Raw genomic sequence first — 19,337 nt, forward strand, 5'->3', positions numbered from 1 at the left:
AACGCTTTAACCAGTATTTTCAATCGGTGTTCTTGTAAGGTGGGGAGACGTCGCTTTCGAATAACGCCAATCAGAGCTATATAATGCCACACATTGAATTTGATGTTTGCGGTGTCCATTTTTTATTAAGCCATTTAGATGCAACAAAAGTAATTGGACTTGATGGTATATCTCTGGTGATTCTTAAAGAGTGTCATGGCATTATTGCTCCATACTTAACAATCATCTATAAGCTCTCCCTTGAAACAGGCATCATCCCCCAAAAATGAACCACTCTCTCTCCCACTAGAATGTGACCCTTTTTTGAATTTTTTCAAATCGGAACAATGCCACTATTCTCAGAAGCTTGCTGTTCCTGTCAAAACAGAATTTTTAGTGTAGTGGCTTCTTTCCCTTCTTTTGAGGGCAGTCGAAAGGGGATATCATAAGCTGCGTGAAGTGCAAGGGATACAGGATGCTACCTGGCTCTCAACAAGACTGACCGACGAGCGCATCTAACTCACCGTGCCAGAGGCTGGCTGAAGAAAAGTGATAATAGGCATTGGGGCCCTCACTGGTAAAAAACCCGTGCACGAAACATCTTTGTCCCTCAATCCCTCCCACACCGACCCCTCACTCATTCCTTTCGTATGAAAGCCATGGAAGCAGGTGCACATACCCGAGACTAATCTTCAGTAGGCGAAGCGCCGGTTTCATTGCTTATTTTTTTTTCGTCCTAAATTTGCTACTCCCTGATTGGCAGCCATGTGCTCGCAGCGTGGTCAGCCTCAAACGTGTTTGCCCCTTTCCTTTGCAAGCCTTTTTTTTTTTTTTTTTTTTTTGTCTGTGTGCACTTATGAACTCACGGCAACCTGTAGAGAAAGTGGGAATAAAAATGTGCAGCACTAAAAAGCAATACCTACTCTCCAAGCAGCAGGGTGAGAATGCGCCTGTTTGTTTATATTGCGCAAGGCACCCAGAGAGAATGCCGGACAGTCAGCGCACGAATGTGCACATTGCTACTGAGACGGTCTATTCGGGCAGAAATCGGGTTTAACCCTATTCTCCTGAAACATGTTCAGGGTGTAAAAATTGGGTAAAATCGGGTTTTAAATGAAAACAAACAACCCTAATTATATAGGATGCCCCAAGCTAAAGCTGCCTCTTAATACTCATGCGAAAATTGGCATACATATAAACTGAATACATTCAGTACCTCCCAGCGTTGAGTGAACTGAACCTTGTTGCTATTTTTAAGTAGCCATATTTACATAATTATGACAATGGCACATTGCATTACATTTCCTGCACGTCACATACATGTAAATGGTGGTAGTGAACTAGCAAGCAAATTAACACAGCACTGACATTTCTCTGCATTGCAAATGGTAGCCGTTAATTCAAAGAAGTGTGGCTGATTAGTTTAGTCAGTACTCTATTATTTTTGTTGCAAGAGCATATACTGGGAAGTAGCAAAACAAGACAACTGACAAGGATGAAAAACCCAACAGGTCTCTCCTCGCACTAGGATGGACACAGAAATGCTCCCAATGCACACAATCTACTATATATGAAGATACAAAAACCATTGACTCCCTCCTTCAAAGCATACCTGTGTGTACAACACATTATAAATTATTTTTCCTTTGTTAAAAAATGCAGATATCAAAGTAAAAAAGAGATTGCCAGATCTATCTCTATTTATTATCTTATTTAATGTGGCTACTTTTCAATATAGTAATGCTTGAGAGCGAGGATTTGGAGAGATGGGTTCGTCACATGATTTGGGAGCAGTTGTCTTTGCCATTACATGTTCTTAAGAGTGATTCTGCTTGGTTAAATAGTGTTTGTGTCCAAAAGGAGACCATCGCTCGTGTTTGTAAAAGTTACCAGAAAAATCTCGAACTTTTGGCTGCCAGACAACAAATCCCTCAATTTTCCCCAGTTTCCCTACCATGCAAAATTACTCCCAATTTCTCCTCAGTATTTCTATTTAAAAAGTAACGCACAATTTTTGCCCCTGAATTTCAAAAAAACTATAGAACCTGAAAATGAAGGACCCTGAGTAAAATGAACCAAAATCAACAACTCAAAGGAAAGGGGAAAGAGGGAAGGTGCTTCCATCGTGGCATTGCAGCGAGATGAGAAAGGTAGTGGGAGCAGTGTGGCTGCCTTCTCCAAGCAAACCTTCCTTGCAGCAAGAGCAACAGCAACTTAAAAGCAACAGTACTAAGAACACACCAGCCTGAAAGGAAGTCATCAAATGAAGACATGTCCTCCAGAACAGTCACGGTATCCCGAGGAAAGAGGCGACGGCAGAAGTCAATGGCATTCACGAGGCTAAGTTGATCTTGACGGTAATGGATGGCACGCCCTTCCACCAAGCCCATCAGGTACGGCAGGCTGCCAACTCCCAGTTTATGTGCTAGACCAGATTCATGTTGAGCATGAATAGTAGCAAAACCTACACCTGCAACAGTGCAACAAAAGAGAAAGATGAATATTCACTAAGGTTTTGTACATTAAAAGGCCATGGATAGAAACAAATAAATGAAGTTACAAAGACGGTGATTCTCAAGTAAAAAATAGGCCACCTTTACCACGACCAATGCTCTGAAATATTGGAGAACTACATAAACGTTCCGTTTACAAAGCAACACTCTCTGACATAAAAGAATGTGGCATTGACAGGCCAAGATTGGCAAGTCAATCATTTAAAGAATCGTTATACTACACTTAAATAAATTACAATTCAGCCTCACAATTATAATGAAATTTTTCTTCTGGAATAACATTTGGATCTGGGAAAAAAATACTGCAGCACATTTAGGACAAATGACATCTTACGCAATGAAACTTATGGTCTGAATTCTGTGATTGCTATGCTTACTGTACATGACAAAGATAAACTAAATTGTGCCCAGGCATACTGTCTGCATGTTTTGATGGGAACTCTGACTTGGCTATGCTAAAGTGTGGAGCAATATTTTCTGGTGTGAAGATAATCTTATGAAAACATGACAAAACCTCTCTTTCTTTGGCAACCTCACCCTGGTAGCTCCACACCTGTGTCAAATATTCATATTTGTAAAATAAGTTATACTTCATAAAAAAAATTAATTTAAATGTGTTTTATGTTCTGTTGCTAAGATATAAGAATAAACTTGGGTATAGGAGGCACTAGAAAAAGAAGTCTGCTGCTGTCTCAGATGGCTTGATATGTTCCACTTTTTACATAAGCTATTCCAGAACATTGCGCCAGAAAGGTCTCTTATGCACTGATATAATTACATGAAGGTAAAAAAGCTGATTAAATAGGAAATACTTTTGTTACAACAAAAATAATTAAGCTTATGTGCTAAAAGACACGAGACTGCACACACTGCAATACAGGGCCAGGAACAGCCAATGCAGCCTCGAAATCAACACATTCAAACCTGTTTGATGCATCTACATCATGTAGTTCACACTAATAATCAATATAAATTGCACTTCCATACCACAAACATCAACAAAGGACCTTCCAAAGCTGGAGACATCCTATAGAGAAAAGACGAGACCCCATCATGAATCAGGCCATCTTGTTAGAGGAGTGAACTTATTGCACATACAGCTCTCAGAGGGGCCAAGTGAATTTTCATTACCAAAATATTTCCTGTGCTGCAGCAGTAGAATGACGAGCTCATCATGTTGCTACAAAAGGCACTCACACATGGAAAAAATGTCCTGGAACATACCTAAAGGTACATACCTAAAGGTTCCATTTCTTGGACTATTCGCTGCCATATTGGCTCTACATGAAGACAAGGAAAACAGAGGTCTCCGTAAAAGAGGATTAGGTATGGCTTGTAGTTACTGTCAGGGACTACCCGATTTTCATATGCCCTGGAACGGAAGGGACAACAAAACATTAAGATGCTTGCTACTTTTTATAACCTACAACTTTCCGATAAATGACATTAAAAAGTTAATAGAGGGGCCCCATTACTTTCATGCAAATTATATCTACAACGAAAGAAAGTCACAAGCCAGTAAGCCATTGCAAACAATGAATGGCTTGGACTTTAGTTTTTTTGAAGTAGGTTAATTATATTACATTAAAATTATTTCAGACATTCACAGTTCGAACTCTAAAGTTAAGAACACATTTGATTCACAGATGCGCAAACAAAAAGAAAAGCACACAAATGCAGCTTCTTGAGGTTCTATGGGGCAAAGTTTGCATAGGATGCATTAGCAACAGACAAGTTATTTGGATCAAGATATATCTTTAGAAACCATGTTTACTTTGCTGAAAAAATTACTTAAAGGCAAAATAAAATTCTCAACTTACTTGAGTGTGATGGTAGCCTTGTGAAATACAGAACCTTGGTTAAAACTAAATTTAAACTTCATGTTTCCTTTAGAAAACACCGTAGACTCAAAAGGATCAAAGTCAAATCTGTTGAATTGACTGTAGTCAGGTTGTCTCCTGAAGTTTGGGGTGTCTTCTGTTTGGCCATACTTGTCAAAGTTTTCTTTCCTTTCAGGGTCAGTCAGCAGCTGCAATTAGAATGGCATAGCCCTTGGAGCCCTATGTGAAACTCAGAAATTAATTCGAACTCTAAAAAGAACTACAGTAGGGAAAAGACTGCCATAAGAGGCAGCTTTTCAAAGCAACATGTCTGTATTGGGAATTATCTGATGTCCAATTGTTGGACTGCGTCTGCAGTTGCGATCACTAAGCAGATTGTAGGTGTTTCTTGAGGCTTGTGTCACTGCGACTAAGCTAAGGTCACTCGTAGAAAGGTTATGGGTACTTTGCACCTATTGCTGCACAATACACTGAGGTCAGAACCCCACAAACTCTGCACATGTTAAATGAAACTAAACAAACTTGGAACATGAACAAATATAAGCAGAACAGCCTTGTCTAGTAGTTGATACAGAAGGACGGCAAAAACTGAATTTTTGTTTGCATTGTTCAGCTTTTGAAAAGAAAATCTTATTATTCACCTACGACAACATTAGGTAGAGTTAACCTAACCTGAGATCGCGGTGCAGTACTAGTAATAATACACCGCCTCACCTCATAAGCTTTGGTGATCTCTATGAACTTCTCCGATGCCACGGGGTCTTTGTTTTTGTCAGGATGCCTGCAAAATATAGGGGAAATCAGCTGCGACGCCGAGAGCAGCTACAGCACAATTCACACTTACAACCGCTTCTCCTTATCGGAAGACAGAGATGGCACTGATGCTCATCTGTTTTGCCCACTAGAGTGTACCGAGCTTTATAAACGGTGGAGTGTACGTACACTTCAGCAAACATCGATGAAACAGTTTTTGTAGCGTTAATTGCTACACTGCGAACAATGCAATCTCAACGTGTACTTATTTCATCGCGCTGATAATTCCATGTTGAATGTTTCGACAGTCGGGAACCATTTCCTTCAAGAATATTCAATACAGGTACTCTGGGTATCATTGATTGCAGAATCTATGTACGATCATGATGTACAAATTCTGTATTCTGTAGCACTGCAGGCAGCTCAATGGCCACTTAAAGGGCCGTGAAGAACACCAGGTATCTCTAGGCGGAAAACAAGCGTAATTATACGCCAGTTACTTCCTGTAATTTGCGAGAAATCAGCTCACCATTCCCTCGCCAGTCGCTTGTATGCACGTTTGATATCTGCAGCGCTGGCTGTACGAGACACACCAAGCGTTTCGTATGGATTCACAAGTGCACAGGAAACACAACTATACGTAATTAAGCAGAGTAGCGCGTAAAAAAGCAGCATTACTGTGAGATAGCGGAGAGCCACTCAAGGGGTGCTGCTGCCCTCGAGAATTCCCGACGCGCCATCTACTTGCCATCTAGCCACAACACATGAGCCGATGTGCGGCTGTGCGGGACGGATAGATGATGGGAAGTTCACGTGGGTGGCATGTTGCGCTAACGCGCGTAGCGGCGATAGCGCTCTTTTACTGCACGTCTGCTTGTCAATACGCCCGTGCGTGAATCGCCGCGGCTTGCACCGTATTAAACGAGATGCCTCGCAGACTCAACACATCTGATGCCCTGCGCGAAGTGAAACCCCTGTGTATACGATTCTTGAAGGACCAGTCCAAGGAAAACGCGGTGATTCTACGTCGCACACTTGAGAAGCTGACTGATGATGCTTGCCAAGAGCTTCATGAATACCTTCTCCTGCCTCTCGTATTGGTACTGAAGAATGAAAAGTAAGCTCTGTGTTGTTAACGTAATGTTTACAACGCATTCTTCATTCTTAAAGGCGTGAACGTGTCACCAAAGAACGACTCGGAACCAGCAATTGTTTACGAAAGCCGCTCATTCCGTATGTTCACGAAAGGGACGATAAAATGAACCGAGTTAAATAGTTTCTCCTTATACGCATCGCACAAAACTGGCGGGTACGAAATGGATACACATAAAAACGACACTAGTGCTGACTGCTCTGTTTTGCGCTGTACGCAATCATGTATGAGCTCGATCGTCTCGTTTGAAATTTAATTAAATTATGCAAGCGTTTTGTATATTCTTCGGACAAATTATATCAGGAGTTGCGAATCTTTTGTATATTGCAGGAGTGAAGCGTTAGTCGATGAAACAGTTGGGTCCATCCGTGTTGTGCTGGAGAAAACCCGAGTGAACGATGAAAAACTGTTTTCGGATATTTTCCTGCAACTGTTGTTTGTAGTCAGCACCATTAAAGAGAACCTTCAAGGTAATTTTGCCAGAATGTTTGTCTGCTTGTATTGCTTCTCTGCAAGCGGACTGCTGCACCATAAATACACTTTTCTACTATGCTAGTTTCGTCCACTAGTGAAGAGGTGAAGCTTGAATTCTGCAGTGCGCTAAAGAGCCTTGTCAACAGTGCACTACCACGGTGAGTGCTAATCTTTTTGCTGTACATAAGACCATCTATTATAAGTTTCTACCTAACCTTTCCATGTTTACTCAGTGTGCTGTTGCAGATGTACAGTTTGGACTTCCGCTTGTGCCTGAGCCATGCTGTCACCATTCTTCTTTCACTTGCTGAAAGGGAAAGAAACAGGAAGCTGCAGATTGCCGCCATAGAATGCTTAGATGTTCTTGCTTGCAACACTGCCAATGGTACGCAGTGTTTGTACCACGTACAAACAGAAGTTGATACTTTTATAAATGCGATGAGTGCTCAGGTTGACTTTGCCAATCCAGCTTATGTAGCAGGCTGGTGTCATTGTACCATTTCTATGATGTTTTTGTTCAGTGCAATTAAGAGCTAGCTTTGGCCATTTCCATTCCTTGCATACTAAGCAAATGTGTGGCCCAAAACGTTGCAAATGTTGAATGCCTAATCACGCAAGGGAAGGGGTCGTGATGCATGTTTTCATACTTTAGGTTCCTCCCCAGGTGTTGAGTTTAGAAAGCCTTTTGCACCAGTTCTTTTATTCTTTAGCACCAGAGAATATTAGCACGCATATTAGCTTGCAGCAACCATAAAAACGTCATTTATCCTCCACATGCCAGAACGAGATATGAAAAGTAATTTTTCTTACATGGTGCCCAAGACTTGAATAACATTCCCTGTCACAATGCTTTAATAATGGATCACCTCTAATTTGAGTCTGCCATCGAATAACATCTGATCATGTAATCAGCAATCACCATACTTATGTCCCTTATGCAATGTCCTTGTGCTGTGGCACTTAAGATACAGTAAATAAAATTAATGTGATGCACTGAATTGTACATCTTTGCATCATTTAAGAGAAAGGCACCATGCTCCACCCGTCTTTATTATGACTTGTCAATAGCTCATATTCCAAGTGTATGCAAAAAATGCTAACAAAATGTACAAAAAAATGCTAACAGCTGGTGGATATCATAGTTTGTTCAGGTTTTGCTGTAAGCATCACTGTGCCATACCTAATTTCGGACAAAACAATTAGTATAGTAACTAAAGTCAGTAAACCCGATAGTGTGATGAAACGGACCATTTTGGCCATTTTGGAAATCGGCCATTTTGGCCAGAGTTGTCAGTCTTTACACCTGTCCTCAGTAGGCTACTGCAAGCCCTGTTACATATCAAGCATACACTGAAGCATGCTTTTGTTAAGTTGTCTTTATGTATGAAGGTGATGTTCTCACTGTGCTCTTATTAGCCTGTGAAATTTCATTCAACTCGCAGTGATGCATTGGCTTCTCTTTCAGACATGTTCAAGAGTGCTATCCTGTTTGAAAAAGTTGGAAACGCATTTGCGGGTTTCTTCCCAGGAATATCCATTGCGTTTACACGTGTCATTCTCGATGCTGAAAACAGGAGTCAGGTGCTCTTTTGTTTAGACCATAACAACGTAATCAGCATGACCTAACTTATTTTATTACTTTCAGAAAGTAACTGCTGTTGCCCTCAAAACATGGGGCCATGTTATCCACATTTGCCTTGGTGACACATACCTGGAGGCTTTGTGCCCAGATGATGAAGTAGAAAAACAGAGTGAGTGATCCTTTTAATCTTAGAGCACTTCATTCAACAGTTTGCCTTTCATAGTTTCTGATCTACAGTAAGTGAACTTGTGGCTCTACAGCATTACTGATACATATTTTCGAAGCTGTAGAAACTCTACCATGCTTCTCACATGTAAAAGGATGACACCAAGTATGAAGGTTGGAAAACATGAGATATTTTAATTTGGTGTTAAAGTTACGAAATGGTAGACCTGGTGCCATTGGCATTATTGCGCTGTCATGACAGAGCAAAATTTGCTGATGCGCAGCAGTACATCTATGTATAGTGACATTGCTTGTAAAAAACTTAATTAGTTTGCTGTGCATATTTATTCTGGCTGCTGTTGTGTGTAGCAGCTGCAGTGATTGCATAAACAGAGCAAACCAATTTATTGTGACATGATGATGCAGCCACCTCCTGGCTGCCGAAATTAAACTGGCTCATAGAAAAAAATATTATAATACATCACTTGGGGTATTCTATCACTTGCTGGTATTGTTTCTAGAATTTTGAGGGTTATGGCCTTCATTTAACATGAAAAAATTAAGTAAAAAATATTGTGTCGGTGCTACATCAACAAAGGGTGCACAATAGGTCACTTGAAATCAGGATTGTTCAAAATCCTGACATTTCACTGTTCAGTCACCATAACTGCCCAGTCCTATTAGAGTTGGCTAGAGCATCATGTTGTTAATGCTTCAGCGTGCTTTAGTTGGCCTTGGAAAGAAATACTTAATGACTGCACAGGTCACAGAAAATGTAGTGCTGCTGCAACAGTTTCTTGTGTTATATTTTGCACCATTTACACAAGATGAATGCTTTCTTCTACTCTGTGATAAATCTGTTCTTGTTCTCTTATTGTTACAAGTGTGGTTCTCCTGTAAACGTCTAATGCAGCCACTGACATGGTATATTTAAGTTGATTTATTTGAAGAAAAAAAAACTCCATAGTGTGTGGTGATGGAAGTGGCAAATTAGGTTGTCTGCTACTGTGAAGAGGAATGTCTTACCCTATTAATTACCTAATATTGATTAACTATACTCCGTTCCCTACAAAGTAGGCAGCACTACGAAGGCTGGCCCCACCTGTAGGCGTCTGTGGGTCAGGCTCATTTGCCAGCTCATTTCAAGGCTTTAAGCTGTCATCTTGAATTCAAAGGCATGGTCTTTCTTCAGTGCACTAAGGAAAGGAGGCAACAGGAGGTTCTTGAAAAGGTGGAGAAGCTTAGGTTGGGGCTGGACATCTTGCTTCACTGACAGAAAAGGAAATAGTTTTCCCTAGTTGCACATAGGACTTTTCGGGAATGCGCAATTCACACTGTTTTTTGCAATTGGTTATTCTTGCATGTTTGAGGTTGCATTCCATTTTTCGTCTTGTTTTATGTCATTTTAGGCTTTGTGTGTGGTGTTTCATCACCATGTACTTTAATGGCATTGGGATTCATTGTGGCTAGCCCTGCACATTCGCCGTGGGTCCGTTGGGGTGGAGGGTTTTTATCAAGTTGTCATGTATCGAGTAATGTCCACCTCTTCGAGTAGACCAGCTCATGAACTAGAATTGTGCTATCTGCCGCAGTCAACCTTTAAAAAATTTTTGAAAGTGTTTGCTGGAACCTGGTATTGTGTAGTCAACTCCTCAAGGGACACTGAAAGAAACAATAAAACAGTTTATACTGATGAAGTGTTCTTTAAACAATTTTTTTTGTTAATTCTGCAGCGAGAAGTTGATTGCAAGAAGGAAGAATGAAAGCCAAATTTCTTTTTCCTTGCTCCTATTTACTTCGCTCAACGTTACACTCAATACTTCAAATTCGTGGTTTTACCAGTCATTGTGTGGTTGTCATTGTCTTTATTTCGCTTCATTTCATTTTGGACATCAACATGATGCATTCATTGCTTCATTTTTGGGCTCCACTATTTCAGCACTAAATTTGTTGCTTTGTGTTCTCCAGCTGGCCTTGACCATAAGTAGAATGCGAACTGTACAGTGACCCTGTGGGCATTCCACACCCTTGCCTCCCTCCCCTTTCCTTTCCCTTTTCTTTTTTTGCTACAGAAACAAAAATGCCGATTGTGTTCAGAAATGAAGAGTGGGCCAAAGCAACTGCTGAGAAATTAGTCATTCTTGTAGAACGGGTGCTGCCTAGCCTTGCAAAGTGCGATGATAACGCGAAGCTGGCAGCTCTGGAATGGGCACACGTGCTCCTCTTGCGGTGCAGCAGGTGAGTGGTGAAAGGTGTGGAAGTGAGAGCATTACGAGTGTGTTATAGAGGGGAGCTTGCGTGTGGTCTTCCATTCTGCATGTCTAGCATGTGTTGATTAATGACTTCATCACATTGCATTGACTAGACATTCCACTTTGAGCTGCTGTATACAGAGCATAGTTGGACAAAGACCTGGCATCTCGCATGCCCAAGCAACCAGTGTTGTAAGGTAAAGCCACATCTTGTATTTCCATGGGCCAAGCTCAACACGGAACCCATGATGAGTGCTTGTTTGCATAACTTTATCTGTGACACTTCAACATATTTTGACAATAATCTGAACAAATCTTAGTGAAGGTAGTTGCTTGAGTTGTTCACAAGTAGAAATGTCCAGTTGCGTATGCCGAGGGGTAGCCTAATGCTGAATCCTTCACTACCCAAATTGCAGTGGTGGAATCTGTCAAAAAACATGCCAGTCACTGAAGTACTAAATAAAAGAACATTGTAGAGTAAATATATTTATGAAATTAGCCATGACACTATCATAAATATACATGCTACAAAGTTTGCATGCTATACATGCTACACCATCACTATTTAACGGTACCTTAGTGGCAACATTTCCACAATACATTGATGCTTTTTTTCAATAGCTTGACTGCAATAAATGTAGGCACAAGGTGAACTTGGAAGACAGATGCAGAACCCTGCTCTGTTCGGAAGAATGCGTATTAACTGCAGTGCCACTGGCCTGTTAGTGCCATCTGCAGGGAGCCAAACACTCGCTAAATTTGGCTACCAGTGCTGCAGAACGTTAACAGGGATTTGTCATTAGCTCTACTTCTCTTACCTACATTCCTCACTGATATTGGTTTATAGGGGTGTGCGAATAGCGATTTTTGAGACCGAGTGAGTGAGTGAGTAAGTAAAAACTTTATTGAAAATAAATAAAATAAGGCATGATGGTTGGGACCCATATTCCAGGGCCCCACTGGCACAAGCGGCTCGCTGGGCTTGGTCCAGAAGAGCCAATTGACTCTTCCGGCCCCCGTCTGCAAGACATGCCTCCACTGCCTATTCCTCATTAGTGGATGTTGGTGCATTAAGGGCTGTCTATGTGCGGAGGCCTTTTCAGGCACTCCCATGTCATGTGTTTTAGTGTGGGTGTGTCTGTGCACTACGGGCACTCGTCAGTGAACCTTGTGGTGTGTATTCTGTGTAGGGGTGCAGGTTGGGGTATGTATCGTCTGAATACGACACCAGTGCATCTCCTGTTGGCTGTTTAAATCGGAATGAGGATGTTCAAAATGTCTCCGCTCCTGTCTTTGCTGTAGGGGATGTCAGGAGAATGCGGTGGCAGGTCATCACTGGGCCATGCCATTGCTCGGACGTTTAATCTTCGAGCAATACGGTCTGCCTTCGCACTTCCTGCCAGTCCCATGTGTGCTGGACACCATATGATAGTGTGGTGCCCTTCTAGTTGATTGCCTAAAGTTTTGATTATTGATTGGGGTGTTGTTTCATTTAGAAATAGGTGCCAAGCCTCTTGCGAGTCGGATAATATGACAGCCAAATAGGTTTGGCGCTCGGCATCCTGAATGGCCAAGGCGATGGCTGCAGCCTCTGCAACACATGCCGAGGTTATTATGTTGTTCCAACACATAGAGACTATGGTGAAGGTGTCTGAGCTAGTTCGACTGGCATCGGTATAATACACTCCCGGTCCCGTGCCAAAAAGTTTGTGAAGAGTATTTTGCTCTGCACTGTTCGGTGATACTTGGGGTGCGTGTTTTTCGGAATTGGGGCCACCGCGATGTGCAATCGAATGTTGCGGTCTGTCAGCTGCCGTTTCCTCACCGCAATACTGGGGTCTCAGGGGAAAGCCTAACCTCGCCAATACTTCCCTGCCCTGAGTTGAAGAACAAAGTTGTTCTTTCTGAGCATATAACGTCGCGACTCTGTACTTGTCAAAAGTATTGTGCAGACCCAGTCCCTCAAATATCTATGTGCCGTCAGATTTGGGAACGCCAAGAGCGGCTCTGAAGGCTTTTCTTATTATTGTGTTTGCCTGTATGATCTCTTGGTTTGTCAAAGCTTGATGCAGAAGGGTGTATGTGATGCGGCTAATTACGAATTACGTTACAAAGGGCCACACCCTTTGTAACGGGCGGCGACTGGCACCACCTAGCCTTTTGCTTCCCCTCCTATTATTTTTTTCCCTTTCTTTGTATCCTCTTTTCCTTACACTAGTTTTCACTCCCCTCCTCCCCCCAAAATAACTATCTAAAAAATCATAGGAAACATTATCTCCCCAGTTTATGGTATTATCTCTCCCTTGACTTCTTCCACCAATCCTCTAGCCTCCCCTTCGTTACTGCCACTATTTTTTCGTTATCTATTTTCCCTTGTTCTTCAGGAAAACCTAATGCCCCTTCCATATCTGCCACTGTTCCCTTTGCCAGAGTTGGGCGAAGGTCTGTGCATCTCAGAACTATATGCTCTGTGGTCTCCATTACGGCTCCGCAAGCTGTGCACAAAAGGTCCACGTCTTCAAATTTAGCCCTGTATGTTTTCGTTCTCAAAACCCCTGTCCTAGCTTCGAATAATAGTGAGCTGCCCCGCGAGTTATCAAATAAGAGCTCTCTCTTAATCTCCTGTTTTTGTGACCTATACATAGATAGCGCTGGCTTTCCGAGCATTCTTTCTTCCCACATTTTCCTTTCCGTCTCCTTCACCTCCTTTCCCATACTAGAACCACGTTGGACCCCCTCCCTCGGCTGTAGGTATCTATTCCTCAGCTTCCTCGTTCTGAGTGTCCACTTTGCGTTCAAACTTTTCAGGTATAGATATTTGTACACTTTTCGTGCCCACCTTTTTTCCTCCAGTGCTGAGAGTCTCTGTTCATATTTTAGCTTACTTATTGTCTCTCTACCTTCGAATGACGTCCATCCCATGTCCCCCTGCACTCCCTCATTAGGGGTGTTCCCGTGCGCTCCTAAAGCCAACCTGCCTACACTTCTCTGTCTCGTTTCCATGCATGCCTGAACTTCCGATTTCATGCACAGTACTGAATTTCCGAATGTGAGGCCAGGTACCATAACCCCTTTCCATACGCCCCTAACCACCTCGTACCTATTGTAGTTCCATAGTGCCTTGTATTTCATTACAGCTGAGTTCCTTTTCACTTTTTCAATCATAATTTTTTCCTGTTCTTCCAAGTACTTTTTGCCCTCGTTTACCCATATGCCCAAATACTTATATTTTTCAACATGATCAATCTTAGTGCTTTGTATTTCCAATGGTTCCCCCCTTTCTTCATTGTATACTATTATCCCAGACTTCTCTCTACTAAATTGCAGTCCCAATTTTTCTCCCTCCTCTCCACATATGCTCATTAATTCCTGTAGCCCTACTCGGGTGTCAGCAAGCAGTACAATATCATCTGCATACATCAGTCCGGCTAGTACTTGAGCTATCTTCTGCCCTTCCAGCATATAGCTTATGTCGGTTCCTATTGTGCTCTGTTCTAGTCTCTTTTCCATTTGGCTCATGTAAATCATAAAAAACGGGCGACAATGGTCAGCCCTGCCTGAGACCTCTTCTTATATTAGCTGGCTTTGTAGTTTCCCCCTCCCATGTTATCTCTACCTCGTTATCTGGCAGTGGGAGATGCGACTTGTGCCCAGCTCACCTGATTATTTTGAGGGGTGCTGCATGCCAGTAGGACCCCTTTGAGACCGAATCGAATAATGTCAGAATTGAATATTTTCCAAATGATGAACTGCTTTTATGACAGTTAATGTAAAACAATGTTCACATCCTAATATTGTTAAATTTAGCAAGTTTCTGTCATTACGTACTAGTACGTTATGAAGCATTGTTTATTAAAAGCACAAATATGCCAGAATGCACAGGACTCTTCAGTAAGTGCAAATGATCATTGCATGGCCTGAAAGTTATATCTACCTAAGCAATGTAGCCTGCTCTGGTACGCAAGTTGTCACTTTTTATGCCTGTACTATGCATAGGGGGGTGAAAATTTACAGTACTCTTGCTACAATTTTATGTTTAATTGGGTGCAGTTGATGCTTTGAAATATTCAAGAACTATTAGAAAAATATTTGCATTTACAAATACTGACTATTCGATTAATTATTCGAAAGTTTCAAATATTCATGCATCCCTATTGGTTTACAATTAATGACATCATTAATTCCCCGTTCTTAAAGTCAAAACAGTGCCTATGTGTGTTTGCACATGTACACACATTGCTCACTCACAGCACTCACTCTCCATCTAGGGATTCAGTACAAGGCACTGCAAAACAGTACAGCCTCTGTGGCTTTGTTGGAAGAGAGTGAAAAGTAGCAGTTTCCATAAGGCAAAGCATCTGTTGCGATATCAAATTAGAAAATTGCTATATGAAGTAAGCTTAGTAGTTTTATTGGTCGTATAATCTTGTAAACATTCGCTTGCTAACTAAATTAACAAGCATGGTGTCATGTACGCACAGGTAAAACTGAACACAACCCACTGTCAAAACGCTGGAATGAGAAAGCAGCAGTGGCGAATTGACCTTTGTACATTTCTCACTTCAACATGAACGAAATGTGAAAAGCACAGCGCATGCAAAGCTACCGGCACTACGCACACTCTGCAAACATCGCAAATCTCTTTCCAGATACGGCATCCACACGGCCACACCGTAAGCAGCAGCTGCCAGAGAAGAGCGCACCTCCCTCCCTCTTTTGCCTTACCCCTGTGCCACACGTGTGACAGGAGAGAGTGCGCTTCCGCCCCGCCTTCCTCACTCACGCACACTTTCACTCGCACAAACAGCATACAGCGTGCTGCAACGATTTTATCGCCCTTGGACTTTATGTGGAACCTCACGGTGACGCCGACGGCAAAAATGCGCCTGGAGTATCCATATAATTGCTCTCGCACTAAAAACAATGCCGTAGGCACAGCTGGGACATTCTGCTCAAGGAGATTTATGGCTGCCATCCAGGATAAGAATGGAACTTGCGGGAAGCCGCACCACCTGCTGCCAGTCTTATAATCAGAGAGCGCCAAGTGGCGACATGCCCACGACTTCCAAAACGTAGAGCACTATGGTCAATCAAAGCTGGCACACTACCAGCAGCAGCAGCAACCATGTTAGAAACATATTGTGTCATTGTTCTGAGCCAAGGACAGTGGCAAGTTGCAGTCTGCATCATCATAACTACCAAACTCTCCAGTTTCAATGGCTTCTTCTGGTGCAGCAGCAACTTACATTGTGACATATTCTGTTCTGCTGACATATCCATATTCTGCTGCCCTTGTAAAAAAATTGAATTATGTGGTTTTGCATGCCAAAACCACGATCTGATTATGAGGCACGCCATAGTGGGGGAATCCGGAATAATTTGGGTCGCCTGGGGTTTTCTAATGTGCACCTAAACCTAAGTATATGAGTGTTTTCGCATTTCGCCCCCATCAAAATGCAGCCACCGTGACCGGGATTTGATCCCACGACCTCATGCTTAGCAGCCCAGCACCGTAGCCACCAAGCAACCACAGCGGGTTCGCTGCCCTTGTAGTGAGGCAACCGTAGGTGGATGGCTCTACCTTTCAACTGCTTACCGTGGGGGTTCAGTGAGGCATGTTTGGAGGATGCACAGGCCTAAAGCTGGTCAGGCTTGAAGGGATCAAGCACCATGAATACTGTGGGTGGCTCAGACATAGTCTGCACTGTTGATGCATGTTTACTGTTCCAGCAAATGTTGTTCTATCTGATGATGTGCCTTACTGCCATTGGATATCATTGCAGGCCAATGGCATTGTCTTTGTTAGGAATGGATGTATTGTGAAGGGGGAGAGGGGCAACACGGTGTTTTGCAAGCAAGCCTGAATGGCATCATATCAATAAAGAAAGGAAAGAATGCACTATGGCATGGCTGGCCCACAAGTAGGGCTGGAAGGACAAATGTTGTGTTCACAAATGAGAAGTTTGAGAAGCTTTGACACGCCTTGGTGTTGCATTAAATATCCTGTTAACACAACTATGTGGCTACACTGCATACTAGTTCTTCCTAATCCCCACTACTACAGCATTAGAAAAGCCAAACAAGGTGCTGGTACTATTGAAATAAAACTGACGATGTAACAGTTTGTGCTTTTTCTCCTCATTTGTGTTGGCCAAGTTGCTTACCACTTATGGGCCCTTTTATCCTGTGTTGTTAAATTATTGCCTGCTCTGACTTTTTTTTTTTTTTTTTTTGTAGATCACTGGAAATCTTAACCCCGACAGTCCTCCACATGGTGCTGGCAATGAGTGCTGATGACAGTGAAAAGGTGTCCATTCAAAGTCTCTCAGTTCTCGATGAGGTTGCAAATCAGATGCTGGCTCTTGACTCATTATCCTTGACTGAGATTCTTGAAGAAGACTTTCACAGGACGCTGGGAAAGTTCCCACGGATATTTCATACTGGGAGTAAGTCCAGCAGACTTTCCTATATCTTCTACTCACTTGCTAGTGCCGCTTAGTGCACTAACTCATCCATATTGTTTTAAGATTGTACCTTAAAAATATTGTAGATCTGTGAAAACTGTTAGTACATGTACGCCAAGAACAGTGCCAGCTAAGAGTGAACTAGTACTGAAGGGGCCTACAAGGATATCCAAAAACAGTCTTTAGTTGATGCTGAAGTTTTCGCAGAGAGCATTACAGTTTTCAATTACACTCAGGTCTTTTAATGGCATTCAAAACAAATGGCTGCAGACTTTCAAAAGTTATATGTTATACATCTTGTTGACAACTAGTAGACATCTTTCAGACTTCGAACGTGTGCGCCCACTCTTTCTCTCTTAAATATAAAAGGTCAGCTGCAACAAAATTTTGCTTTATGAATCGGCTATAAATCGGCTGCAAACCTGATGCGAGCTCCAGTAACCAGCTAACCTGCCTCACCGCATTGATGATTATAAGTGATTAATTAGTCAGACCCATTTTTAATGATGCTGGTTTTAACAATATATCTAATATAACAATAAGAAGTCAGCGCACCATCAACCTTTGTATGCATTTTATGCAAATAAACTGCTTGCTACAATGCTCCCACGTCGCGTTATCAGTTATAACAATTAACTCTGGCTGTTGGGTGGGTTCAGTAAAAAGAAAAGAATGCAAAATTTCTGAAAAAGAAAAAAGAAATGCGAGTCACTGCACGCCTTTGCCGCTCATCCCGCATGCCACACTTTTGTCACATAGCCCATTGCATCGCCAGTTTCGTGTGCCTGTCTCCCGCCTCACTTTCACTCCTGAAATGTTAGTGCATTCGACTTATGTATCGGATGGATGGAAGGGAGACAGTAGATGGATGCGCAAAGCTGGTGATGTGTAGGACAATGTGATGAATGTGTGCTGTGCAGCAGCTTGCTTCTTTTTTTTTTTTTTTCAGCATGCACACCGAATAGCAAGATTTAATTGTCATAACTGATACCATGGCATGGGAGCATTGTAGTAAGCTGTTTATCTCACCGTAGACCACACACAAATGTTAGGGGTGCCACAGCTGCTCCTTGTTACATCCGAGTATTGTTAAAACCAGTAGTGCTATAAGTGGGTTCAATTGTATTTATTTCTGTCTAATTAAAATGTTTAGATGCCTGTCCCCTGTGCTCCTACTGTGCAACTCCATTGTAACAATGATCAGTTATAACAATGGGGTTTTCGTGGCACTTGAACATTGTTATAAGTGGGCTTGACTGTATTATCGAAACAATCTTGGTGAAGCTGCAGGGCTGGTAATTGTGTAATGTATTTATTAGCAGCCTTAAAAAAGCACCTTAACAGACGACACCTCCACCTGGCGGTTAGCAGATGCAGTGCAGATCCTAGACCATGGCTTCCAAGATTTTCAGTGCACCGTGCATCAACATGGGCAATGCAGAATCTCGCAGGTCAAACTTCGAGTTGTGTGTCATCACCAATGAGCAGTAGTGATGGAGTTCGAGCTTTAGTATCAAAAACATCAATTTTTCCTACCTCATCGTGGTATGTCAACTTGTATTTCAAGCAAAATATTGCACAAAAGCTGTTCTGTATCTGCACTTTCTGAAGATAGGCTCTTTAAGCAGTCCAAAGTTTTGTTGAAGTTCGGCCATAACAACAGAGGGTGCCCAAAATAAATCTGGGTGGCCTCTGACTTTAGGGGCCCTCTGAATTATTTTTATAGTCGAGCTATTAGTTGCTAATGCACCTTTGCAGACTAACTCACTTTTAAGGAAATAAACTTCTACAAATTACATTATACTAGCACGGTGGACTCCATTTTGTCTGTTTCAACATGGTTGCTCACGTCTCCCTTTCTACCTAATTATGTTGAGGCGTAGTACAGCTAATTTCAGAACTATTGTTATCTGACCCACGGTCATGGGGAAGGAGCACATTTTGGTGTTCACCAGTACGCCTGTGATCACTTCTATTTATTTACTCTTCAGGGTTTCACATTTGGTTATTTTGATGTAGGCTTCTTCTTCAAGTGAAGCTTGTGTGGCCTCACTTATGTCGGCATCGGTGTTGCTGTACGAAAAACCCAAGGTGCACAAATATAAAAATTGCTTGTCAAGCTGTGGATTCGAATCACTGACCTCCGGGTTGCGAGACTACC

At 42.2% G+C, this 19,337-nt stretch overlaps 2 protein-coding genes across 3 annotated transcripts in view; one reads left to right on the plus strand and one right to left on the minus strand.

Annotated features, from left to right (window-relative positions):
• l(3)80Fg (dnaJ homolog subfamily C member 16 l(3)80Fg) overlaps positions 1-5,863 on the minus strand; it is a 68,794-nt gene extending 62,931 nt beyond the window's left edge. For both annotated transcript variants that reach the window (XM_075684344.1, XM_075684345.1), the window contains exons 1-5: positions 5,616-5,863; positions 5,048-5,114; positions 4,313-4,521; positions 3,731-3,864; positions 2,221-2,449 (exon numbers count right to left, since the gene is read on the minus strand). In XM_075684344.1, the coding sequence (XP_075540459.1) occupies positions 2,221-2,449; positions 3,731-3,864; positions 4,313-4,521; positions 5,048-5,114; positions 5,616-5,761 (785 nt within the window). In that variant the 5' untranslated portion in view covers positions 5,762-5,863. The remainder of the gene's footprint in view (positions 1-2,220; positions 2,450-3,730; positions 3,865-4,312; positions 4,522-5,047; positions 5,115-5,615) is intronic.
• Positions 5,864-6,006: 143 nt separating this feature from the next.
• Positions 6,007-19,337, plus strand: part of Tti1 (Telo2 interacting protein 1) — a 48,119-nt gene continuing 34,788 nt past the window's right edge. Inside the window, exons 1-8 of the mRNA XM_075684342.1 lie at positions 6,007-6,203; positions 6,570-6,709; positions 6,796-6,871; positions 6,947-7,098; positions 8,179-8,294; positions 8,359-8,464; positions 10,533-10,698; positions 16,950-17,158. Of these exons, the coding sequence (XP_075540457.1) occupies positions 6,013-6,203; positions 6,570-6,709; positions 6,796-6,871; positions 6,947-7,098; positions 8,179-8,294; positions 8,359-8,464; positions 10,533-10,698; positions 16,950-17,158 (1,156 nt within the window). The 5' untranslated portion in view covers positions 6,007-6,012. The remainder of the gene's footprint in view (positions 6,204-6,569; positions 6,710-6,795; positions 6,872-6,946; positions 7,099-8,178; positions 8,295-8,358; positions 8,465-10,532; positions 10,699-16,949; positions 17,159-19,337) is intronic.

Source organism: Dermacentor variabilis, chromosome 3 (genome assembly GCF_050947875.1).
Source record: "Dermacentor variabilis isolate Ectoservices chromosome 3, ASM5094787v1, whole genome shotgun sequence".
NCBI lineage: Eukaryota > Metazoa > Arthropoda > Arachnida > Ixodida > Ixodidae > Dermacentor > Dermacentor variabilis.